The 27,430-nt window shown below is 37.5% G+C and overlaps 1 protein-coding gene across 10 annotated transcripts in view; it reads right to left on the reverse strand.

Annotated features, from left to right (window-relative positions):
* ITSN1 (intersectin 1) overlaps positions 1-27,430 on the reverse strand; it is a 308,496-nt gene that overhangs the window by 177,906 nt on the left and 103,160 nt on the right. For all 10 annotated transcript variants that reach the window (XM_056826047.1, XM_056826045.1, XM_056826042.1 and 7 more), the window contains 7 exons: positions 27,124-27,224; positions 20,092-20,155; positions 9,627-9,764; positions 6,641-6,756; positions 5,145-5,407; positions 4,085-4,234; positions 3,403-3,543 (listed from right to left, as the gene is read on the reverse strand). In XM_056826047.1, the coding sequence (XP_056682025.1) occupies positions 3,403-3,543; positions 4,085-4,234; positions 5,145-5,407; positions 6,641-6,756; positions 9,627-9,764; positions 20,092-20,155; positions 27,124-27,224 (973 nt within the window). The remainder of the gene's footprint in view (positions 1-3,402; positions 3,544-4,084; positions 4,235-5,144; positions 5,408-6,640; positions 6,757-9,626; positions 9,765-20,091; positions 20,156-27,123; positions 27,225-27,430) is intronic.

Below are 27,430 nucleotides of genomic sequence, written 5' to 3' on the forward strand. Positions count from 1 at the left end.
GCTTGATAAAACCAAAGATCCCAGATATTGAGCCAAGAATTCACTATTTGACAAAAACTGCTGAGAAAACTAGAAAGCAGTGTGCCAGAAACTAGCTATAGACCCACATCTCAATTACCAGATAATCTCCAGATGGCTATAAAATTTAGACAGAAAGGGAAACAACATAAATAAGCTACTGCAGCATGGAAAAAATTATCTGTCAGATCTAGGAATGAGGGAAGAGTTATGATCAAATAACAAACAGAATGGTATACATAAGGTAAAATGGACAATTTTGATTAAATAAAACATAAAAATTTTGTATAAACAAAACCAATGTGGCAAAAATTAGAACAGAAGCAAGAAAAGTCAAATTTAGAAGAGCCATTCCCCTATTCATAAATGGTCAAAGGATATTTTCAGAGGAAGAAATTCAGACTATCAATAACTATATGCAAAAAATGTTTCATCATTAATAACTAGAGAAATACAATTTAAAACTCTGTGGTACCAACTCATATGGATGTTAGGTTGTCAAAGTTTACAAATTTTAAGAGTTGTGAGAAAACAGTTATCTTAATATATTTTTGTTAGAGCTGTGAACTGATTCAGCCATTCTGGAATGCAATTTAGAAACATACTCAGAACTAATAAACTGTGCATCCTTTTGACCCAGTGGTACTGCTACTGGGGCTATATCTATCCCAAAAAGGTCAAAAGCGAGAGCCAGGTCAGGGACAGGAAGTCAGGAGTTCAAATGTGACCTCAGATACTTCCTAGCTGTGTGACCCAGGGCAAGTTACTTAACTCCAATTGCCTAGCCCTTGCCACTCTTTTATCTTGGAATCAATACAAAATTCTGATTCATATATATATACATATATATATGTGAATTTAGCTTTTTTGCTTTTTGAAACTTTAATAGATGCTGATCAACGTGGGAATGACTGAACAAAGTATGGGATATGAAGGTAATGAAACTGCAGTAGGAAATGATGAAGAGGATGGTTTGAGAAAAACTTCAGAAGACTTTTATGAACTGAAGCAAGGTAAAGTAAGCAGAATCAGGAGAATAATTATTAAAATTTAAAAGTAAAAATATTAAATAAAAATAATTTTTTTTAAATTAAAGAATTAATTCTTTAATAACAAAATTGAAAAGATTTGGAAGGCTTAGAAACCCTTTGTCTTTTCTATGCAGTGACACATGATAGACCCATCCTTTATTAATAGATTGCATGCTCCTATTAACAAATGCTACTATACTCAGAGAGGGAAAAAACTTAATAATTTTTAGTAACTACAAGTCCAGGAGTATTACGAGACATGCTATGCATCTCTCCTGATAGACAGATGATGGATTCAAAGTGCAGATTAATGCTGCTTTTCTTTTCTCTTTTGGAACGTGGCATCTGTGAGAATGTTTTTCTTGACTATATGTATTTATAATAGGTTTTGTTTTCCTTGCCTTCTCAATAGGTACAAAGGAGAAAATTTGGAACCAAAAATAAAATAAAAATAGCGTGAACACTTTTCTTCACATTACATATTCAAGACATGATGATGAAATAACAATTTTGTATTTTGACTGATTGTTCTTGAGTTAAGAATTTCATTCACATTAGATCCAATAGCAAAAAAGTCATTCTGTTGAGACATATCTAAACACAGTGTTTGTTCTTTTGTGATAGAGTAGATTCTTGGGAAAAAATAAGGAAAATGTTATGTTCTTAAGCAGGGCTGATTTAGGAATTAAATGCTAACAAGTAACTCCTTTAAAAATTATGTCATTTAGAAGGTTACCTCTCCAAACTCTGCCATAAAAAGACTAATAGAGACTCTTAACTTTAAGAGAAATACCTACATTCTTCTAAAAAATACCTTTTTCAAGGTATTAAAGCAGTAACTGATATTACCAGCAATGACTTCTTTCTTAAATCCTTATAACTGAAACTGAGTATTTCTAAAGAACAGGCATTACCTATTTCATAGATATTTAATACTGAGTAATTATGGGACTCGTTCAAGGTAAATATTGGCGAGCTCTGACACAATCTAGTGACTCCAAGCACCTGAACACTTTAAGAGAATTTGTAACTGCCCTTTAAAATGAAAGTAGGGGTATAGAGAACTCATTTATGAATTTACTCATGAGCCCTAATGAGTAATGCTTCCCGAGACAGACATGGCGATATACCTATTTATTGCCGTATCCGCAGGAAGCTTTTCAATCTAAGAAGGTCTTTCCTTCCACGTTATGTTGAACTACAAGATACCAAGTCATACCAGAACACTCTAGCTAGTGAATTCTTGTTTTGAACTTCCAATTGTTGCCAGCAGAAGCTTTGCAGTAAAAAGTCCATTCACCTGGCTTCAAGATAGCATCATTCCTATCCTGGATACTTTATCTCCATGGGCGTTCTAACCATTTAGGTATCGTTTTAACAACAGAAGCACAGGAGGTTTCCTATCTCTGTTGAAACAAGGGCAAAACACTTGCTAGCAAGCAACGTACGAATAATACATAAAGGGGAGGCTACTGAGTAGAGCCCCCAGAGGAGTGTGGAAGGCGTGTGCCCTCAAAAACAGAAAACCTGAAGCAGTTCCACGATTGCCTTGTTTTAAACATGAGACTGATGTGAAACTTGAATCAAAGGAATAAGGAAAGGTTGAGGGGTGGGAGAGTAGCACTAAATGAATGTTAACATTAACTTTTAATGTTCATCACAGGAGGAATGTAAGAGAATATTGACTCTCTTCTCTCTGTACTGGAGCGTCCTAAGCTTGAGCATGAAAGGTCCGAATTTGGACTCCTTCTGATAGTGAGGAACCATCAAGCTGACCAGCACCGAAGAAGGACGTATCTAACTGAGACATGGCTACATTTGTCCCACAATATACTGATGGAATTTAGAAATTAAATTCAATATTATTAGTATTTCATTTAGAAAATTGTAGTCAAATTTCTAGTAGGAATAGAATAAAAATACTTAAAATAGCTGGCATGTTTATGATGTTTTAAAGTTTATAAAGTAGTTTACATATATTATCACATGTGATTTGATCCTATGATTATTACCTGAAGGTCCACAACATGTTATCATGTTATTAGTGTCCTAGGTTATAAATATGGATTGTAAAGATGATGCATCTACAGCTGTTTAGCCATACCATATTGTTGACAAAAGTAACCAACTAACCACCAAGTATTTATTGATTTAGCTTATATTCCAGGCTATAAATGACAGAGGTCCTTTAAGATGAAATGTAAGGCATCAGCTATATGAATTTGATGTCTGCTGGACCCCAACATTACTCACCATAACTGGTTCTGAAAAACAAAGTATTCGGTAGTCAGATGGGGTGAGATACGTAATGAAAGTCATAAAATTCAGTCTCTAAGGAGAAAGATGTGCTCACCTGTAATTGCTGCTGCAGGTGGGTGATTTCAGCAATTCTAAGTTCTCTCGATTTGTTTGTGCTTTCTATTTCTTGCCTTTGCATGGCTAATCGACACCTGATGTCTTGAAGTTTTCCTTCGAGTTGATGTTTTTTATCATTCTTCAACAAAAGACACAACAAGACAGAATTATAATAAGGCATTTCAAGTTTCCAGAAGTTTAATCATGAAATAAAAACATTAAAACTCAATGATTCTAAAAAATGCACAAAAAACAATAGATAATGACTGATTACAGATTGCTTTCCATCAGCATAATCCATACTCTAACCAGAAGGGATTCCAGTGAGGTTCCCCATGCATGGCCTTCCATGGCTCTGCCCATCCTTAGAATGCTCCCCCTCCTCATCTCCTCACCTCACCACCTGCAAGCTTGCTATGTGTCACTTCCTTCAGAAAGTCCTTCCTAATTCACCTAGTGGTTATTGCATCACTCTTCCAAATCACTTTGTATTTATTTTGCATATATTCTACATTTATTCATCCATGAAGTCATGGTATCTCCCGAGAAGAATATAAGCTCCCCGGTGCAATCAATAAATGTTTGGCAATTAAAGGAAAGTAGCCCTTGACTTGCCAAAAAAATTCCTCTGCAACTTTGACCTCAGAATAATTATCAAATTATGATAAAACTTCACTTACTAGAGCTTCTAATTCAAATTCCAAAGTCTTCTTCTTGGCCTTCAAAACAACTATGTCTTCTTGTTCTTTGTTCCTTTGATTTAATAGTTCTTGCCTTCGATTCCGTTCCCACTCCAGTTGTCGTTGTCTTTCAAGTTCTCTTTTTGCAGCCTATATTTTAAAGTAAGAAAGGAAGAGACAGAGAGCCAAATGGAAAGAGACAAGAGAGATAGAAGGAAAGAATAGAGAGAAAGGAAGGCATAATGGGAGAATAGAGAAAGGAAAGGAGAAAAAAGGTAGAGGAAATAGGGGAGAAGAAGAAAGACATTTGTTTTCTTTCCTGTGATGTTATTTCATGGTATCAACTCCATTTTCAGAAGTCATTTTCTACCAAGTATTCAAACCTAGCTAAAATGTCATATATAAATTTTGTACATCATGCACTTTACACACACACACACACACACAAGTGTGTGTGTGTGTATAAATAAAGATGTGTGTGTTTACATAAGTAAATTTATACATTATATTTATATATTCTCCAAAAAAGTCCTACATTGCTGCCTCTAGTAATATGGAGATAATTTTAGAATCATGGGTGCTTTACATGTAAAATACAAGATATTCTGATATATTCAAATTCAAAAATTACAACCCTAATCTACTTGGAATACATCATTTATGAAATAGACTTGAAAGTTGGAAGAGAAGATATAGTTTAAGTTAAGAAGAGAGTTTTGTTTAAGGGACTCATAAATCTTTCAATGATTCATAAATACATATGAATACAACGATTACCCAATAGGTAACAGATTTTTTTTGGCAATAACTGAAAACCACCTACTAAGATAAAAAGAGGTACTATTCAATATCAGCAAATAAAAGAATTTATTCTCAAAATTTTGAAACGTTCTGAGAACAAAGAGCCCAATCTGGGCTTCGTGACTCCAGAAGCAGGTATCAAAACAGAAAAAAGAATGCTTTTGGCTTTTTTTCAATAGGTGAAATACATGGTATCTTTAAACTGTATTTTAACTAAACAAGCCAAGCCACAGGGAAGGAAAATGAAAGAGCCACTCACCTCACGTCTTTCAATTTCCTTCCTCCTCTCTTCTTCCCTCTGACGTTCCAGTTCCCGCTGTTTTTCCAGCTGTTTTTCCAGCTCCACCTGCCTTTTTCTCTCTTGCTCCTGACGTTCCCTTTCTTTCCGTTCCTGTTCAGCCCGTTCAAGCTGTGCCAGGCGCTCCTGCTCTTTACGCTGCTGTTCTAAGAGAGCCTGTCTTCTCTTTTCAAGTTCCAGGTTACCTCGTTCAAAATTTTCACGTTTTTTATCTTCAAATGTCACTTTAAAAAAACCCATTAAATTTGACAATATAGTTTTCAACTTAACATACTTCATTAAACAAAAAAAAGGAAGGTAACTAAAATGACAATATGGAACATAACATCAAAACTATAAAAGAACAAGAATCATGTGATTCTTGAGTTTGACTGGATCTGAGTCTTTCTTATATAGTGTGTTTTTCTCTTTTTTAACCCAAGTCAAATAGTTTTTATATTACTGCTTTATAGAATAATGAGGTTTGGAACTACTATTCCCCTTCTTTTTCATGTTGCCTTTTGAGAATCTAGACTATTTATTTCTTCTAAGTGAATTCTGTTAATATTTCATCTAGATCTGTAAATTATCCCATTATAATGTAATTAGTATAATACTAAATGTTTAAGTTAATTTAAAAGGGTCACTACTTTAAATATATAGATATAGCCCAACCGTAAGCAATTTCACTTCCTTAAAAAGTATTATGCAATTGTTTTTTATGTCCTGGATTGTGTTTATATATCTGGTTAAGTCCTATACATTGTTTGTATTTTGGAGATATTTTGAATAAGTCACTGTTTTCATATCATAATAGAGCTAGAGCTAGAAAGGAGATTAGAGACTACATATGATCCAACCCCCTTACTTTACAGAAAAGAAAATGGAGCCTCAGGAGATTAAATGAGTTCTCCAGGTCGAATGGGTAGTAAGTATCGGAGGGAAGATCTTAACTCAGTCCCTGCCTTCAAGGAGATGAGCTACAAAGAGTGAGATAGGAGAGCCACAGAGAACAGACGGACAGCGACTGAGGGAGGCATTAGCAGAGGGAGGTGGGAAGTAGGAAAGGCCTCGTGCAGAAGGCAGAAAGGCACAGAGGCCGAGATGGGAGGGAGCAGAGCATCCTAAGTGCAAGCACCACCAGTGCGGAGGCACAAAGACAGACGAGGGGCCAAATGGGCAACGTTCATGCGAGAGAATGCAGGGCGAGGAAGGACCAGGTGAGGAAGAGCTTCGGCAGACGCTGAAGGACTTGGGGGACCAGAAGAGCTGAGGAAGCAGGAGAGTGCCTTGCCCAGACGGACGCTTCTGAAAAGACAGCGCAGACGGCAGCAGACAGAGAACGGAGTTGGGAAGGCCAGTGAAGCCTTCTGCAAGACTCTGGCCAGCAGCGATGAGGGCCTCGACCGAGGTTTTACCCCTCCTTTAAGACACTTTTAAGAAGAACGTAGCACAAGGGAAGTATAAAGATAACTCACCAGGTAACTTCTTTTCCAGCTGTTGCTGCTCCTCTTCTAACACTGGTTCCTCTGGTAACCTTTGGTCTACAGATACAGAGCTTATAACAGATATACCACTGCCAGAACGAACTCTTCTGTAAGTACAAAAGGCCAGTTATCATTATTTTCTTCCAAGAGTAACTGTTTGGAATTAAACTTTTTAAAGCATGAAACAATCACACATACAGGATCACCAAGGAAACCAATTCTACGGAAATAGTTACCAAAATATGAGGGAAAAAACAATTGAAGGGTCCGATAGGGTCTAGGGGGGAACAGCCAACGGACCAGCCAGCTTTTCAGGATTCTGCCCGGTTTAGCTCTACGGCCACACCATCCTGTCTATGATCACAGAAAGGCTTGGAGAGCAAACATCAATTAGGTCTCCTCTCCGAGGACCACCGCCTCACCACTTGTGAGTAGAAGCTCATCACCAACAGGCGAAGGCTATGAATTCTCTGGCCCTCAAACGCATGAAACAAGGACAACCCAAAATGGCCCTCAACCCGTTCCCCTCCCCCTGCCTTTCTTTCTTCGGCGATGGTTGCAGAGAAAAGAGCAGGTATTCGTACTATTTAACTATCAGAAAATTGAAGTACGGAGTTAAAGACTATTTGAGCATGGGAAACCATCAGGGCACACCCAGGACAGCATCTATCTCAGGATTAGGACGGAACTCTCATGAGCACCGACGTTTACACGAATGAGATGCAGAGTGTATGTTAAGGACAAATTCCACATATAACTGAGGAAAGGCAGGAGGTTGGGGTGACAGCTGTGCTACTTACTTCCCAAAAGATGTGCATGCAAAAGCCACAAAAATGATCAAATCCTAGCCCTGAACCTGTGCAAGAAGTTTATAATGTTCAAGAAAATGGGACCACACACCGGTGCTGTGTCAGTCTACTGGCATTACTTACTATCTGATGTAATATCACCCTGGTACTAATAACGAAGAGGGCTAAAAACGTCTTAGGAAAGAAGATTTTCCTAATATACTTGGAAAGGGTACAAAAAAAGCACAATGTTAACCCAAACTCATACACCAAGAAGATAACTAGAATGAGAGACATTTTTCAGATTCTCTGATTCTCATTGTGTTTACCCTACCCTTTGTACTACTTTATAAAATGAATATAGTAACGGGGGCAGCTGGGTAGCTCAGTGGATGGAGAACCAGGCCTAGAGACGGGAGGTCCTAGGTTCAAATCTGCCCTCAGACACTTCCCAGCTGGGTGACCCTGGGCAAGTCACTTGACCCCCATGGCCTAGCCCTTACCGCTCTTCTGCCTTGGAGCCAATACCCAGTATTGACTCCAAGAAGGAAGGTAAGGGTTTAAAAAAAAATGAATATAGTAACAAAATTAACCTACATTTGGAAGAGGGGAGCAAATAACAGTAAAGGGTTTCTCACTTGTAATTCATTAAATTATTTTTACAAAAATTTTGGATAAGAAATAAAACAGAAAAATTAGAGTGAAACATCAAGAATATTTTGTAGAATAAGACGGTTAATGGACAGATTCAGGAGCTATGAAGCTTATAAAATTTACTTATAAATTTATATTCACTTCCCACAACAAAATATTGTAATAATAATAGCTCGCATTTATATAACTCATGTTTGCTTAATGTAATTGGTTCTGGGCAAGTCACTCAATAGCTCTAAGCTTTAATTGCCTCATCTGTAAAATGGGGATAACAATTCCAACTTTCTCACAGGGTTCTTGTGAGGATCAGATGAAATTACATGTAAAAAGCTGTACAAATGTTAAAGCATTATAAAAATGCTAGTTATTATGATATAGTACTTTAAGGATTATAAAATATTCTGTCTGTTATCTCATTTGATTCTCCTAAAAACCCAGTGAGGCAGGTATTATTGTCACCATTTTACCGATGGCATAAGTTAGCTAAGTAATTTGCCCCAGGGGTCAATTCCATAAACATTTTAAGTGCCTATTACACACTGAGGATACAGAGAATGAAATTTAACTGTTCTCTCAAGAAACAATCTACCGGAGGGACACAAAATGAACAGAGATAATAGAAATAAAAAGGTATTTGGGGAAGGAGGGAGTCCTAACGGCAGTGAAAAGCAGTTAAGGCCCCATACGCTGCCTTTAAGTGGCACTCAAGTTGAGCCTTGAAGGGAAGGAATGGGGAGGGGATTTCAGGATTCCTAGACAAGCAAATGACAATGAAATTCCTAAGTCAAGTCATAAAGAGGGAGATAAACTATCAAGAATGCGGAACAGCAAGAAGGCCAATTGGGTTAAGACGGTAGAAATATCCAATCAATCTAGAAAGAGAAGTTGGAGCCAAATGGGGAAGGGCTTTAAATGACAAGTAAGCTTGTGTTTTATTTTAGAAGCAATAGGAAGCCATTGAAGCTTTCTGAACAGAGGCATAATCTGGTTAGGACGGTGACAGGACCATCAAATATGGCAGCACTAGGAGATTGTACTAGAGCAAGGAGAGGCTGAATCGCAGGTAGATCAATTAGGAGGGGCATATCAAGCCGCCCAGGGGAGAGGTAATGAAGGTTTGATCTATGGTGGCTCTTGTGTGAAGGGAAGAAAGGCTGGGGAGTATCACAAAGAGATTAGAGAAAGGGGTCAAGGAGAGAAAGAGAGGGAGAGATTCGGAATATATCTCCATAGTGATGACAGCTGAAGTTATGTGAGCTCGGGAGAACAAGAGAAAGGGGCCCAGAATAGCTCAAAAGAGGTGAGACAAGAATGTCACACAGCTAGTGAGTGTTTGAAGTAGGATTTGCACTCAGTGCTTACTAACTTCCAGTCCAGGACCCTGTCCACTACTCCATGCTGACTCCAGACAATACAGAAAGACTCAGGAGGTCAAGAAGGACGAGAACTGAGAAACACCATTGAAAGTAGCAATTATTAAAAAACAATAAAGTAGGAAAGTTTGAAACAGAGGAAGAGAATCATACTGTTCTTACCTAAACGAAGGAGGAATATATTCTGGAGGCAGTGCTGGTGGCAGGGGCTGGCCAGACATAGCCACATCAATTAAGTGCATTGCCAGAATAAATTCTTCTGCTGTTAGTTTCCCATCTTGATCAATATCTGAAAGATTCCTATGGAGCCAAACATCAAAAGTATCATCATTACATTCTTTTATTAAAACTCAGGGACGTTATTAGAATAAGAAAAACTCTTTCTTACTTTTGTCTTCTATACCAACAAGTGAAATTAAAGCTCGATGTATCTCGATATTGCAATTAGGATATTCTCAAGCACTACACCAACACCTTTGCACATATTCCCCAGGAAAACAGATCCTAAAGATTCAAATGACTTTTCGCCCAGTTATTTTTACGACTGTCGTCTTGAAGAAAATTTTCATGTTATCTAAGTATCAGGCCATCGAGAAACAACTAGCGTAGCTGAGCGGACAGAAATGTGTAATTGAAATCAGGGAAATCCTGCCACAGACACTGACTAGATGGGTGGCTATGGGCACGTCAACCAAATTCTGTCTTAGATTCAGAAGGATAATAAAAGCTACTTATTAACCTCCTCGAGCTACTTACTCTAAGGCGAAAAAGATGTGTACACACACACAAATACACATATGAGATATATACACACAAGAGTTACATGTATATACAGGTATTATGAATACATTATGCATATAAAAGAAATGTATATATGAATTTTTGTGTCTAAATAATGGGCATATATTTTATATAGTATAAATTACATAGATAATTATATAACATTTTATACATTATACATATAAATGATGATATGTACATGAAAATCTATTTTGTGTACATATAATACATACACTATAATTGCAATGCATAATGTATATAATATGATGTATCTATCTTTTGTCTATCTCTTCCTACTTTTCTTTTACAAAAGCCCTATGACGTTGGTATCCCTCTTTTATGCATCATGAAGCTAATATATTACACACACATATACACATTTTATACACACTAATCTCTAAAAATCTCTTACATATACCTATTGAGATATAATGCCTTACAAACTTCAAAGAACTAAACAATAGTCAGAAATTAGTACTATGATCCTTCTTATTTTGTACTGAAGACTTTGGCAGCTTTGCTAGGCTTAACTCTGATCCAAATTTTCTAACTTGGTTTTACAAAGGCTCTCCTCCTTCTTATTTAGAATGTATCCCCTCTTTACTTCCTCCTCTCGAAATTCTTAACTTCCTTCAAGGTTCAACACAAGTGCTACCTCCTAGGGAAAACTTTTCTGATTCCTTTCATTTATCCACCACTCCAATTATACATAAATTGTAGTTAATTTGTCCCCAATTCCCTCTTTTTTTTTTTAGCCCTTCCCTTCCCTCTAAGAATCAATACAGTGTATTGGTTCCAAGGCAGAAGAGTGGTAAGGGCTAGGCATTGGGGGTAAAGTGACTTGCCCAGGGTCACACAGCTGGGAAGTGTCTAAGACCAGATTTGAACCTAGGAACTCCCCTCTCTAGGCCTGGCTCTCAAGCCACTGAGCTATCCAGCTGGCCTCCCCAACTCTCTCTTTTTAAAGGAGGCAGAACCACTTATGAACATTTATATCCTTACCTTAACTCCCCAAATACCTTTTGGCTCAAACACTAGCACTGTTTTAGCTAAGACAGGGTAAGAAAGACACACCCCTCCCCTGAAACAACAACAACGTTTCCTGCAAGATAGTATTATATACTTTAAAAATAATATTTGGGAAGAACAATCATTCTGTAATATTCTTATATACTGTTGGAGTAGAGGAAATAATATAGTCATATAATTCTAAAAACACCTCCCCTCCAGAGTTGGATGGGACCTGGGCTTCAGAAACCTTCAAAAGCTTACAGAGTCCCATAATAATTTAAAAAGTAGTTCAGACTTCTGAAGCTTGGGGATACAATGACTATAGCATGATAAAAAACAAGTGCCTTTAGTTTTTCCCATTCATACTAACAAGTAGCTGGTGAGTAGAGTTTTGACTGAAAATAGAATACACCAAATCAATGTTCACTGTAGAAAATAAGATCTAACTTCAGGGTAACCATGGCGGCACTCTAGATACAAAACTCGTCCTCTACACAACACCCACAGATAAAGACTACCTCAAAAGACCAAAAAAAACAAATTCAGAAGAAGGAAGGGACTCTACAGTAGGGAGCAATATTGAAGGTACTTGGGATCTGAGCACTTCCACATTATAAGGGGGTGAAAAAGCTCCCACCAAAATCCGAGCGGATCTACCCTCCTTCACCCCACCTATGGAGCTAGGGTCTCATAGCAGAATCAGTGAGTGAGCGAGGAGCACCTCTATGAGTGAGTAAGGGGCATCTCTAGGTCCTTGGGAGCTAAGATCACCAAAGACCTACCCCTGAAAGCAACTACACCCGAAATCCCAGCAGGCTGAAGAGCACAGACCATAGGCACTCACTGGAAGATAGCAAAGAGAAGGGCAGCAAACATAAGAAGCTGCAGAGATTCAAGAGCTTGCCTCAGGCAAAATCCTTCCTCCTTAACTACATACACAGGGAGCCTGCCCATCTCACTCAGATTTCTGACTAAAAAGGGGAAAAAAAACCTCCACAGTGATGGCAAATACTGCCCAGGAACAGCAATCTCCCTCCAAGAAAAACAAGAAGAAAGGATTGATCCTGGAAAATTTTTATGCAGGAAAAACCCAGGCTACGAAGGAAATAGAGGAGGAAATTCAAATAAATGCACCAAAACCTTCCCCCCCACAATGGAAATTGTCCACAAGCTCTTGAAGAATTTAAATTGGAGCTAATCAAAAAGATGGAAGCCTTCTGGCAAGAAAAGGGGGAAATAGTTCAAAAAGAAAATAAGTTTAAAAGACAAGAATTCCCAATGTGAGAAACAACTGGAAGCCACGAAAAGCAGTATAGACCAAACTGAAAATGAAAACCAGTTTTTGAAGACCAGAATTAGGCAACTGGCAATGATCTTGCAAAACAACAAGAATAAATAAAGCTCAGTCAAAAGACTGACAAAATGAAAGAAATCATAAAATATCTCACTGAGAAGATGACAGATCAGGAAAACAGAGCAAAGACAGACAACTTGAGAATCATTGGTCTACCTGAAAAGCTAGAAATAAAAGGCGGAGTCAAGATGGCAGACTAGAAGGAGCAAAAGTTGAGACCTCTGAATACCCTTCCTTACCAATCACAAACTGAATGCTCCTAGGGGAAGGAAAATCAAACCTAACAACAAGAAAAAGCAAAGGAACACTTCTGCTGGACTCAATTCAAAAGGCACGGCCCTCTCAAAAGCCAAAATACAAGAATACTCTGGTTAAAGGGGAAGGCAGAAGAATGGTCCCAGGGCCCCTCCCCATACCCACTTCGAGCATTGAGCCTCCATCAGCAGTGGGAACCTCTGGATGGGCAAACGTGCTGGCCTGGAGGGTGTACCTTGTGGGCAGGGCAGTACCAAGCACAAAGTGTCGAACACAGAGGGTGGGGAAGGAGATGGAGAGGGAGCTCAGAGCAGGCAGATTGGCCAGAACTGTGGAGATCCTCCATATTTTCTCCAGCCTTCCAGGAGGTTTTGGCCTCAGAGCACATCAAGCCCAAGCCAGCTTAACTTATTCCCATCAAATTGGCAATGAGGTGACCAAGCTATCAGAGATGATGGTTTACTTAAAGAATCCTAGAGAATCAATCAAAAAGCTAGTTGAAACAATCAACAATAAAGTTGCAGGATACAAAATAAACCCGCATTAAGTCATCAGCATTTCTATATATCTCCAACCCATTTCAGCAGCAAGAATTACAAAGAGAAATTACATTTAAAATCACCCTAGACAATATAAAATACTTAGGAATCTATCTGCCGAGACAAACACAGGAACGATATGAACACAACTACAAAACACTCTCCACACAATTAAAACTAGATCTAAACAATTAGAAAAACATTGCTTACTCATGCAATGGCTGGGACAAGCTAACATAATAAAAATGACAATCCTACCCATATTAATTTACTTATTTAGTGCCATACCCATCAAAATACCAAAAAACACTTTTAACTGGAATAGAAAAAAATGTAATGAAGTTCATTTGGAAGAACAAAATATCAAGGATATCCAGGGAAATCATGAAAAAAAAATGCGAAGGAAGGAGGACTTGCAGTCCCAGATCTCAAACTATACTATAAAGCAGTGGTTATCAAAACAATTTGGTACTGGCTAAGAGACAGAAAGGAGGATAAGTGGAATAGATTTGGGGTAAATGACCTCAGCAAGACAGTCTATGATATACCCAAAGATAACAGTTTTGGGCCCAGTATTTGATAAAAAAACTGCTGGGAAAATTGGAAGACAATATGGGAGACATTCGGTTTGGCTCAACATCTCACACTCTACACCAAGATGAACTAAGAATGGGTGAATGACCTGAATATAAAGAAGGAAACTATAAGCAAATTAGGCAACCACAGAATAGTATACTTGTCAGACCCTTGGGAAAGGAAAGACTTTAAAACCAAGCAAGAGCTAGGAAAAAAATCACGAAATGTAAAACCAATCATTTTGATTACATCAAATTAAAAAGGTTTTGTACAAACAAAACTAATGCATCCAAAATTAGAAGGGAAGCAAAAAAATGGAAAACAATCTTCATTACAAAAACATCTGACAAAGGTCTAATTACTCAAATGCGTAAAAAGCTAAACCAGTTGTACAAAAAATGAAGGCATTCTCCAATTCATCAATGGGCAAGGGACATGAATAGGCAATTTTCAGTTAAAGAAATCAAAACTATTAATAAGCACATGAAGAAGTGTTCTAAATCTCTTCTAATCAGAGAGATGCAAGACGAAGCAACTCTGAGGTATCACCTCACACCTAGCAGATTGGCTAACATGACAGCAATGGAAAGTAATGAATGCTGGAGGGGATGTGGCAAACTGGGGACACTAATTCATTGCTGGTGGAGTTGTGAATTGATCCAGCCATTCTGGAGGGCAATTTGGAACTATGCCCAAAGGGCGATAAAAGACTGTCTGCCCTTTGTTCCAGCCATTCTTTAATCCTTAATCTTCAATAAACATCTAAAAATATAATACTCCTTGCAGAGAAAAATTAATTTCTACCTGCCTCAGTCTCCCCTAAATTTTAATCTTTACAGTTGGCGACCTAATGGGAAAAAAAAAAATCTCAATCTTCTGATTTCTTTTCTGATCTTTAGTTAATCTTTAATAGCTAGTACCTAGAAAAAATTTTTTTTTGAGCCACATCTCTCTGGCCAAGGTTTTTTACCCTCGCAAAGCTGCTGCTGGATCCAGACTTGTTGCATTTGCCACCCACCCCACCGGGCTCAGCCCGTCGCTTCCTGCCTGCAGCCCCGATCTTCCTCACTTGGTACTCTGGCTCCCGGCCCTGCCCACCCCTGGCAGATTTTCTCTCGCTCACCTGGCCCACCTAATTCAACCAAGATTGCATCTGGTGACCTGCCTGCCCAACAAACTCTAGCCTTGGAGCATATTACTCATTTCTATCAGCTGGTAACTAACAAATGGGGGTATTGGCTCCATGTGGGCAGCCTGGGCTCCACGTGGACTGGGGCAGGAGGAGGTATCATATAAGGGGAGAGAGAAAAAAAAAGAAACTAGAGAGAATAAACAGACTTTTCAAAAAGACTTTTAAGCAATGGGCTATTTAAAAGGATACCTTTTGACTCTTCTGGTAATTTCATTGACTTCACCTGCCTATCAGGTAGCAGATTCAGCCCAAAGATTCAACTTTGGGGAGGCAAATGGATGGCTCAGCGAACTGATAGCCAGGCCTACAGACATGCGGTCCTGGGTTAAAATCTGGCCTCAGATACTTCCCAGCTGTAGGCCCTGAGCAGATCCTTAAACCCCATTGCCTAGCCCTTACCACTCTGCCTTCGGACAATAGACATTTAAATGGATAAGAACCCAAGGAACTTAAAGACTGGAAATTTTAAGGCATTTCAGACTCCAATGGTTTATAAAAATCTCTGTACTCTATTGCATTTTTCCTGATTGTTTTGTTTAAGGTTTAACTTTGTGATGTTAAATTCATATGTTACTGGATTCAATATTATTCTCTTACACTGAAGGTTGATTGAATTTATTTTGAATGTTCTGAGTTTTAAAATTCTGTTGTTTTTTCCCCTATAACTGTACTGAACAAATCTTATTGTAATTAAGCCCATATAAAAAAAAAGAAAAAACAGCTTTTTTCTATTTTTCTGAGGATGGATGGTCTTCAGAACTGGTTATAATTGTATAACAACCTTGGAAAATTTTAATGTGCTAAATACCTCAAATGATTTTAAGGGTTTTTTAAATATGATTTTTGTAATTTTTTTTAACAATCTCCGGTTATTTTTGCCTGTCCCTACTATGAGGTAAGGCCATTCTAGTAGAGGAAGTGAAATACATTTTATAAACCCCAACCTTCCCACATGTGAATGGAAGTTGGGCAGTTAATCTCAGGGCATCTGTACACTTAAAAAGCCTCCAAAAAAAGGAGTGCCCCTTTATTTATACTCTTCAGCTCACTATTTTACTTGCACCAGAATGATATATAGATTTCTTGATTATGTTCTTAACCCAAGATGAGTTTTACTTTGTTTAAAAATATGTTTATTACCAAGGTTGAAAGATTGCTATGATTGTAAAAACTTGTGACAAATATCCATCAATTCATAGGTTCTTAAATGCCATACAGCAACTTATGTGAAATATGAAAGTGTGTTTGTTTGCTATTGTAATTAATTGGGCTATTGAGAATTTTGGGGATTTTGATAACTACATATTTGTACTACTGTATTTTTAAAAATGAAAAATTGTTAACCTTGTTCAATTCATTTGCCTTCTACTCACAGTGAGCATGGCCAGATATTAAGAGGAAATGGATCTCATTTTTGGTGAGAAAGCCTTGCATTTTATATTTTCTTAGCTGACACAGAGTGTCAATGATTATAACCTATATTTTTAAATTTTTTTAAAGCTCTCCTATTATTATATTTTTCTTGCATGTGCAATATACTATTTGTTTTTTTCTCTCCTTTTTATATTTAAAGCACATGTCACCAGCATTAAGGTTTTGATTTTTCAGTACTATAAGTTTGAAATACATTTGTCAAAGAATGCCCAAAAGCTTGTGACTATAAAAATGATGCCACTAATTATTTAAAAAATTATGGGACTTTGCTTAATGATTCTGTCTGATTCCAGGACAAGATTCCAGGACACAACAGCCATTGCACAGAGCCAAAGAAAAGCCAATCCAGGATGGATTGATGCACTTCTAGGCCAATACAAAGGTCTTGAACCTAGTGTGAAGATTCGAGGTTACTGTGTTTATAATTGCTAGACATAGGCTTTCCTTGTGTCCACACTTACTCTGAAAATACTCACAGAGGAATATCCCCAAAACTTGTCTCCTACTTGGCTTCTATAATCTGGTCCCTTTCTTTTCTGCCTCTCATAGTGTGGTACCTTTATGTAGTCCTGGCTACTGACTGGGTAAATGCATCATTGCTTAGATCATTTTAATTGGGCCCTGATTCAAGGACCTGCTATAGATTTATTTTTCTTTTACTTGGAATTTTTACACATAAGACTTTGATAGTCTATATTTTCATCCAGAAATTTTTTCTTTTCTTTTGGATTTTTCTGATGTTTTTGTTAATTTCACTTACCAACTGATTCATATACCTCATACCTCAGACATGCATCCCTAAGTGATCCTGTATTTGTCAATCACCCTCTTAACAGGGGGAATGTAAAAAATATCATTATTTAAATTGCAAAGTTTAAATTCCTTTTGAGAAGAATTTTAGGTAAAGAAGATGCTACTTCTCTGAATCCAGAAACTGAACTGTTGGAGAAGCCATCATGAAGAAGCCTCCAGACCACGAACTGCACAAAAATGAACTTTGTGTGTGGTTAATGAACATTTATTTGCATGCATACTTTCATGCCAAAGGGGACTGCCCCCTAACTGGCTTTCTGTCAATGCGTCCAGCAATTATTGGTTTTTTTTTTCTCTCTTATTGTAATTATTGTAATCTTTAAATTGATTATATTTTTGTAATCCTTTGGGGAAGGACTTCTTCCCAGAGGATCAAACGGGGGGAATGTAAAATTGATATTTGAATGCTGGACTTCAATCCCCACAAGCCCTTGCTCCACTTCCCCAAAATGCTTTGTAATCTCACAGGAATTCTGAGGTGGGCCGAGATCAAGGAAGGATTTAAGCTGGTGGCAAAGGCTTTTGTCTCCTTTTGGACTTCCATTTTGGAGCAGACATGGCTCTTTCCATAATGTAGGTGAGGTCTTGTCTAGGCCTCCCTGGCCTAGGCACGTTTTCCTTATCCTGTATTTTCTTTAATCCTTAATCTTCAATAAACATCTAAAAATATAATGCTCCTTGCAGAGAGAAACTAATTTCTACCTGCCTCAGTCTCCCCTAAATTTTAATCTTTACAGTACTGGTTAAGAGACAAAAAGGAGGATAAGTGGAATAGACTTGGGATAAGTGACCTCAGCAAGACAGTCTATGACAAACCCAAAGACCCCAGTTTTGGGGACAAAAATCCACTATTTGATAAAAACTGCTGGGAAAATTGGAAGACAGTGTGGGATATAGTAGGTTTGGATCAACATCTCACACCCTACACCAAGATAAACTCAGAATGGGTGAATGATTTGAACATAAAGAAAGAAACTATAAGTAAATTATGTGAACACAGAATAGCATACGTCAGACCTTTGGGAAGGGAAAGATTTTAAAACCAAGCAAGACTTAGAAAAAGTCACAAAATGTAAAATAATTTTGATTACATCAAAGTAAAAAGTTTTGGTACAAACAAAACCAATGTAACTGAAATTAGAAGGGAAGTAACAAATTGGGAAACAATCTTCATTACAAAAACCTCTGACAAAGGTCTAATTACTTAAATTTATAAAGAACTAAATCAATTGTATAAAAAAATCAAGCCGTTCTCAAATTGATAAATGGGCAAGGGACATGAATAGGCAATTTTCAGTTAAAGAAATCAAAACCATTAATAAGCACATGAAAAAGTGTTCTACATCTCTTATAATCAGAGAGATGCAAATCAAAACAACTCTGAGGTACCACCTCACACCTAGCAGATTGGCTAACATGACAGCAGAGGAAAGTAATGAATGCTGGAGGGGATGTGGCAAAGTAGGGACATTAATTCACTGCTGGTGGAGTTGTGAACTGATCCAACCATTCTGGAGGGCAATTTGGAACTATGCCCAAAGGGCAACAAAAGAGTGTCTGCCCTTTGATCCAGCCATAGCACTGCTGGGTTTGTACCCCAAAGAGATAATAAGGGAAAAGACTTGTACAAGAATATTCATAGCTGAGCTCTTTGTGGTGGCCAAAAATAGGAAAATGAGGGGATGCCCATCAATTGGGAAATGGCTGAATACATTGTGGTATATGTTGGTGATGGAATACTATTGTGCTCAAAGGAATAATAAAGTGGAGGAATTCCATGGGAAGTGGAACAACCTCCAAGAACTGATGCAGAGTGAAAGGAGCAGAGCCAGGAGAACATTGTACACGGAGACTGATACACTGTGGTACCATCCAATGTAATGGACTTCTCCATTAGTGGCAGTACAGTGATCATGAACAACACTGAGGGATCTATGAGAAAAAAACACCATCCACATTCAGAGGAAAAACTGTGGGAGTAGAAACACAGAAGAAAAACAACTGCTTGATTACATGGGTCGAGGGGGATATGATTGGGGATATAGACCCTAAAGGAACATCCTAGTGCAAACATTAACAGCATGGAAATAGGTTCTGATCAAGGACTTATGTAATACTCAGTGGAATTGAGCATTGGCTACAGGAAGGGTGGGGGTGGGGGGTGGGAAGGAGGAATAGAATATGACTTTTGTAACCAAAAATAATGTTTGAAATTAACCAAATTTTTAAAAATTTTGAAAAAAAAGAAAATAAGATCTGTAAAATATATATGCATTACATGTACACACATTCATATATACATATATATACAAACATACACCAATATAATATCTCCATGCATGCCAATCAATTCTCCACAAAGAGATTTTAAGTACAACTCTGATCATGCAACCATTCTATTTGATAAACTAATAGTGATCCCCTCTTGCCTCCACAACACAAATACAATGACCTATTCAGCATATAAACTCATATGATTGATTTTCGTGTCAGGCACAAGTCATTACAGGAACTATTTTAGTTATTCCCAACACTCAAGTCTCACTGGTTAAGATCCATAAACAGTACTCGAATTTCACTCATTATCTCTCTTAAAAAACTAAAAAAGGGTTAATATAAAATACTTCTGAGTCTAACTATATCTGAGTATTAAAAACACTTTTAATTTCTTACCATATTGTAGCCAGCTGAGTTTGTGGTAAACTTGATTGCATAAGAATAGTTCTTGCTTGAGGACCTAACAGACACCATGAAAAAGTTAACAGGATGAATTAATAGTTATTCATATTAGGTAAAAATCAGTGCTCTACATACTGATACTGTACCCCCCTGTATTGATTGCTTATAATGATTTAAGTATACATATTCTAGGAAGCAGAACAGAAAAGAATGCAAATATCAGTAAAACAGAAGCGACTATTAAAGAAGGATGGACATATTGGTTTTTAAACGTCAGAATTCTGATATTCCATTACCTAAAAATATAGTCCCCTACTATTCCATCTATCAATCTCCCTCACTCCTCCTAAACTTATCCTTGGATTGGTAATGTCCATCAATTCTTCTACCCATTTTTCCACCCCAAATATTTTCTCAGACTCCAGCTCTAAATTCACTTTTTCTTTCTTTCCAAATCTCAACTTAGCAAGCCAATTCAACTTTAGACTCCTTCTCTCTCAAATATTTTGGCCTCATGTTCCATCAAAATTCATCTCTCACTAAACCCCCATCCTGGATTACTACCAAAAATGTCTTTTATCCTCCTACTGCTAAAAAATGGATAAAATCACACAATCAGATAGACTGGTATAATATAAATTTGTTATCCCATATCATCAGAGCCCTAACTAAATTTAGACAATCCTAATGTTTCTAATTGTTTCCTATCTCAATATCATAGAATACATTTCAAACTTTTTCTCATGTCATCAAGTTTCTCACACTTACCCCCTCCTCTACAGATCCTCTCTGAGTATCTCAGTTCTTACTTTACTTAGAAAAATGAGGCCATTCTTTTCCCCCCCTCCTCTTCATCTCAAAAAATCTTGATTACACTTCCAACTCTCTTCTCCTTTGCTCTTCTTGTCATGGTCAAACCCTCTATATGTGTTCCTGATGACGTTGCTTTTCATCTTTTGCAACAGGTTATCTACTCAATTATCCCCTCTCTTAAATTAATCTTTTAACTTCTTATCTACTAAATGCTTTACCATTGTCTTTAAACAAACCCAAGTCTCTCCATCTGGAAAAAAACAGAAAAAAAACACCTAGACCTATGATGGTAAGCCTATGGAACGCATGACAAAGATGGCAAACACAGACCTCTCTTTGGGCATGCATACCATCGCCCGCTGGAATTAGTTATTAAAAAGACAGAGGGACTCCGCAGAACTGCTACCTTCCTCCTCTCCACCCTGTCTCCCCAGCCTTCTGCCCAGCAGCCCAATGAAAGCACTTACTCCCTTCCCCTAAGCAGAGCACCAGGGGCTAGAGACTTGGTCTCAGGAGGGGGCAGGGCACTCAGTCTGGAGAGGTGGGGCATGCTACACAGTATCTAAAAAGGTTTGCCATCACTACCCTAGACTTTACCATTCCCATAAGCTTTCATATTGTCTCTCTCTCTCTCTTCCATTTCTCATATAAAAGTCTAAAAAGATGTCTGCCCTTGTTGGTTCTACCATGTCTCCTTTTATTCAGTCCTCTGTAATTTGGCTTTCAACCTCATCATTCAATTGAAAATGGTCCCTCCAAAGTTATCAGTGATCTCTTAACTGCTCAATCTGAAGGTCTTTTCTGAGACCTCATTCTTCTTGATCCATCTTCTTCACTGGACACTGCTAAGTATCCTTTCCTCCTGGATATTTTTTCCCTTTTGAGCATTCATGATGATTAGGGGTAAATTTAGGAGTTTTTCACTTTAATATAAATTTAGTTGGTTGCCAGGGATTAATTCAAATCCCAATGAAAATACTCAAGTCAGTTTGGGAATGTGATGGTGATTTAATTAATATAGAGAGAAAGAATTAAGAAGAAGAGAGAGGGAAAAGGGTATACAATTTCTTCGGCCTAGTCTGAGCCAAGGGGAGTTCAGAGACTTTCCAGCCATGAGGCCTCCTCCAAGATGAGGAGCCTCCAAGGAGGATGGTGTTTTAGGAAAGGTAAAGGAAAAAAAAGGAATCAGCCTAAACTCCGAGAGAGCTCAGGGAAGACGCCTCACCTGAACTATGCTACTAAGCTTCTCCCAGTATTGTATCAAGGATGCTCACGGCCAAACCCACACCAAAATGTCAAGACACCCAGCACGCTGCCACTAGTCACCTCTCTGCCAAAAAAAGAGCCAACCAGAGCCACCTCTCCGCCAAAAGAGTGCTGGCAAGAGGAAGTACCTCGAATATATAGGCTTTTTTTTTTACATCACTTCCTGCATCTCACAAGTACCAATGGTAGCTTAAGCTTGCCTTAGGACAGCCCAGGGGTCTGTCAGCTGTTTCTGATTTGTCATTTGCAGCACATGTCTGTCATAGGCCATCCTCCTCAACACTTAATCCTTAAGTAGGGGTGTGGACATTCCTGGTTGCTAGGATTTTAAAGATTTAATCAGGGTGGAGAAAATCTAAAATTCACAAACTCTACTCTCTCCTGGATGCCCTCCTACTCATCTTAGCATTCTTTCTCCAGTCCCCTTAACTGGATCATTGTTCTTACCCACCAGGGCTGAAATCTCTTTCCTGGGCCTTTTTTCTTTCTCTTAAGAGTCCTCATCAGTTTCCAAATATTTAATTAACATCTATGCTGATGACTTAAAAATGTATATATTCTAGGACAGCTTCAGATACTTGTTAGGAGTGTGATCCTGGGAAGATCACTTAACCCTACCCACCTATCCTTAACTACCTTTCTGACTTGGAACCAATAGTTAGTATCAATTCTAAGAGAGAAGGTAAGGAGCTATTTTTTGTTGGTTTTTTTTTTTTTTAAGTCTAAATATCCTTCTCTAGTATCTCCCCTGAATGTGAGTCCCACATTGACATCTAGGTATTTCTTACTGTATTTCCCAGAGATATCTCAGACTCACTACATTTTTTAACAAAGTTTTTTTTAAATAGTCCTACTTTGGTATCAAAACTCACCCTTATTTCAATTTGTTTTTAATACGCCCCAATCCTTCTACTCTCTCAGATATTCATCCGATTCCTTCTTTTTTACTCAAATAGCCAACACAACAGTTCAGAACTGCAACACTATCTTACAAGACAACTGCACTGACCTCCTAACTGATCTCTGTGCCTCAAGTCTCGTCCCCGTGCTAATCCACTAGACATGTTGCTATAAAACTCATCTTCTGTCTAAGATATTGCCACGTCACTCTAACCAAGACGTGAAGTCTCCATGCACTCTAATCAATTCTCCACAAAGTGATTTTCCTTAAGTATAGCTCTGAACATGCAACCACACTCCTCAATAAATTAACAGGGATTCCTTCTGGAAACCTCTGCGACGTTTTTCAAGCTTGTAATGGCCTGTCCTCAACGAGGGGCTTCCTACCCTCACTGTACCCCGAGATCCATGCACATTGACCTTCTTTCTGTTCCTCCAGACAACTCAATCTCCTACCCCCTTGCCTTTGTGCTACTTCTCACCCAAGCTTGCAATCATCTGTCACTTCCTGCGGGAATGAGCTCAGGCATCAACTCGTACTCGAAAGCCTTTTGTGATCCCCTCTATGTGTTAATCATCTTCAGCTTTAATTGTCTTGCTTTTAGCTACATTTTATTTATTTGTTATATATTTTCTATACATTTATATTAACACATATTTGTTTATATGTTATACACATAAATATGTATATGCAAATATATACACATATATGTGTATGTATGTTGTTTCCCTAATTACAATGACTGTAGGCATCCTTTCATTCTTTGCATTTGTATCCCCAGGACCCGGTACATAATAAGCACTTAATAAATGCTTGATTTAGCCAAAACTTGGAGACATTAATAAGGGATAGATAAATGATTTAGAAATTCAGAAATGACTTATTTGCAAAATTGAGGTTTCATCCATACAGTGTGCTTATGAATGTTTACTAGAATTCTATTCTTTATGACGTATTGATTTGCGAACTCTTCTTAGCTATTCACTAAAATTGCAGGGGGGTTTTGCCTAAAAAACAATACATGTCAGTAGGTGTGAATAAGCAGATTATTAGGATGGATGTATTAGAGGAGGAAGAAAAGCGAGAAGACCTCTTAGGATTCTTACAAAGACTGATACAACCATTTTGGAAAACAATTTGGAACTATGCCCAAAGGTCTACAAAACTGGGCGTGCTCTTTGATCCAGCAATACCACTACTATTACGAGGTCTACACCTCCCAAAAAAGACAAAGAAAGAGGAAATGGGCCTATATGTACCAAAACTTTATGGAAGCTCTTCATTTAATGGCAAAAAATTGGACATTGTGGGGATGGCCATTAATTGGAGAATGGTTGAATAAGTTCTAGCATGATTGTAATGAAATATCATTGTATTGTAAGAAATTACAAAGCGGATGGAATTACAAAATCCTAGAAGACTTATGAACTGATAAAAAATGAAGTAAGCAGAACCAGAAGATACTGTGCACAATAACTGCAATACTGTAATGATAATCAACTATAAAAAGCTTAGCAATTCTAATGAAAACTGCAACAACAATAAACAATTCCAAAGGTCTCATGATGAAAAGAGAGACTTGATGAACTCTGGATGCGGATTGAATTATATTTCCTTTCAAATTTTTTACTCTTTCTAATTTTCTTTCTTTCATTGTATGACTAAGGTTGAAAAACATTTTTCAAGACTCTAGAGTATTTAATTTCTTGCCTTCTCAATGGGTAGGGTGAAGGCGCAGATGGAGAAAATTCAGAACTGAAAAGAAAAATCTCTTCAAAGGAGTCCTATCATAGTATTACAAATGGATGAATGTGCTAGGGGTATTGTCCCTAATAAGAAGAATCAGAGCTAAAAATACAGTGGAAGTAGGAGATGAAAGAACTTGGTAGAATATGAGATCTACAAGGTAAGGGAAAGAAAAAAGTTGAAAGAGACTATTTTAAATACTAAAATCATGCCACTTACAGAGATAATGGAGGAAGTTTAAGAGCATGCTTTAAGAGAAAGCCAATAATCCCAATTTTATACATTTTGAGATAAAGGCATATCTATGTGGAGATGATCTGTCAGCAGTTGGTGGTTTGAGTATAGAGTTCAGGAACCAGATCAGATCTGGACATCTAGATTTGAGTTATCTGCCTAGAAGTAACAGGCTATGGAAATGAATTAGACTTCAAAGGGAAAGAATATTCAGAAAGGAGAACCAAGGGTAAAACCTTGGGGAATGCCCAGCTTGAAAGATCAGAAAGAGGATGAGGAGATAATAAAGCAGACAAAAAGGCACCATTAGACAACTGGGAAGAGGGAGGGAAAGGGAGGGGAGGGGAGGGGAGGAGATCTCAAAAAGGCATGAACATTCAAAACTCCTGATGATGATTATTATGTGGAAGAGGAGGAGGTCAAAAAAATGTTCACTGGATTTGATGAGTAAGACTAATTGAATAGGATTGCCATTGCCATATTATAAAGTCAGAAGGAGACACAAGCTCATACACACAAGACTTTAGGAAAGGAAATCTATAATTTTAAGGAACAGCTATCAAAACCTGGCAAATAATGCCTCCTAAGGACTAAAGTTTGCTCTAAGAAATGATAAGCAAAATGATTTTTAAAAAAAAGCAGGAAAGATCTCCAGGAACTGATGCAGAGCAAAATAAGCAGAACTGGGAGAACATTGTACACAATAATAATGGATGATGATTGTACATGGGAATTTGGCTATTCTCAACAATGCAGTGATCTGGAACAATCCTGAAAGACTTATGACAGGGAGAGCTATCCATCTTCAGAGAAAGAACAGTTGGAGTTGTCTTTCATATCAGTATATTTATAGTTTTATTTTGAGGTTTTGGTTATATATGACTTTGCTCTTACATCAATGACCAATATAAAAGTGTGTTTTGAATAACAATTAAAATATTTTAAAAGAACTAAAGTTCTTGCAAAAATATTTCCCCTCATCAAGAACATGTTAAATAATTTAATACTAATTAATAAATAAACATGCTTTTATTGGATCACAAGATTTAGCGTTTAGAACTGAAAGGTCCCTTAAGAGTTTCATCTAATAAAATACGTCATTTTATGAATTAGGAAACTGAGAATCTAGGGCAATGAATGCAAACCATTTAGAGACTATGTCCTGTGCACCCCTTCCCAACTAAGTGCTGGGTGGCCTACCCCCACCTTACTCTACACAGCAGAGGGAAAAAGTGTTCCCATTGGGCTGCTGAGAAGAGGTGGGATGGGGGAGTAAAAAAAATGTCTTCAAGCACGGTGAAGAGGGGAAGGACAGCAGCTCTGCCCAAGTCCCTCTGCCTTACTAGTAATGACCCGGGGGTGAGGTGGGGGAGGGGGTGCAAGTATTCACAGAGAGGGCTCTGTGAGCTCTCTTTGGCACATGTGTCATAGGTTCACCATCACGGCTCTAAGGGATAAAATGACTGGTCTAAGGATATCCAGGAATTATGTGGAAGATTTCATATTTTTAACCCAAGTTCTCTAATTATACATCCAATGCTGTTTGAATCAGTGCTATTTCTCTACTTTAAAAAATATATTTCCTTTATATTCAAAGTAAAAAAAAAATCCATTTTAAGACTATTAGGACTATCCTTTAAAAGGATTCTAGGTAATACTGGAATCCTCCTATAATCAAAAATGAGTTTAAAAACTTTAATAAAGATTTCCAACCCCTTAATTAAAAAAAAAGTAAAATCTAATATATAAATGCTAGAATTATTATTATTATAATTCTCACTTCCTTTACTTCCAAAAAGAAGAGTTTTTCCCATGGAAAAACCATTACGGGATACAGAAGCAAATTAGCTATTCATTTCCAGTAGATTAACATAAATGAAGGAGACAGAAAAAGGAAAATACTATTCAAAAACAAGCAAATGAACAAAAGCAATTTAGCAAAGTTGGGTTTTTAAAATATTTTGTTGGAAGTTTTTAAACAGAAAATTTAGTGTTTTTCATTGAGAGCAATGGATGAAACTTAAAAACATACCATATTTTTAAAAATTAATTTTCACATATCATACCTGTTAAATGTCCACTCATTGTTTTGTCGTGGCTATTGAACAGTTGCCTATATTTCAGTCTTGATGACTGAGGGACAGCCCATTCTGCCACAGGAGAGGCACTAAGAGAAGAATTTTTAAAAAAAAGAAAGAAAGAATTATAAGCAAGAATTTACCTATTAATTGATTTGTTTAAATTGGCTTTCTTTTAAAAGCAGTTTAAATTTTCATTGGTTACATAGTTTCATTTCTATTAATTTTCTGTTTCAGAATTCTGATTTACCAAAAAGATGCTTTATTTGCTTTCTTTTAAAAACCCCTTCTGTTC

Source organism: Monodelphis domestica, chromosome 4 (genome assembly GCF_027887165.1).
Source record: "Monodelphis domestica isolate mMonDom1 chromosome 4, mMonDom1.pri, whole genome shotgun sequence".
NCBI classification, from domain to species: Eukaryota; Metazoa; Chordata; class Mammalia; order Didelphimorphia; family Didelphidae; genus Monodelphis; species Monodelphis domestica.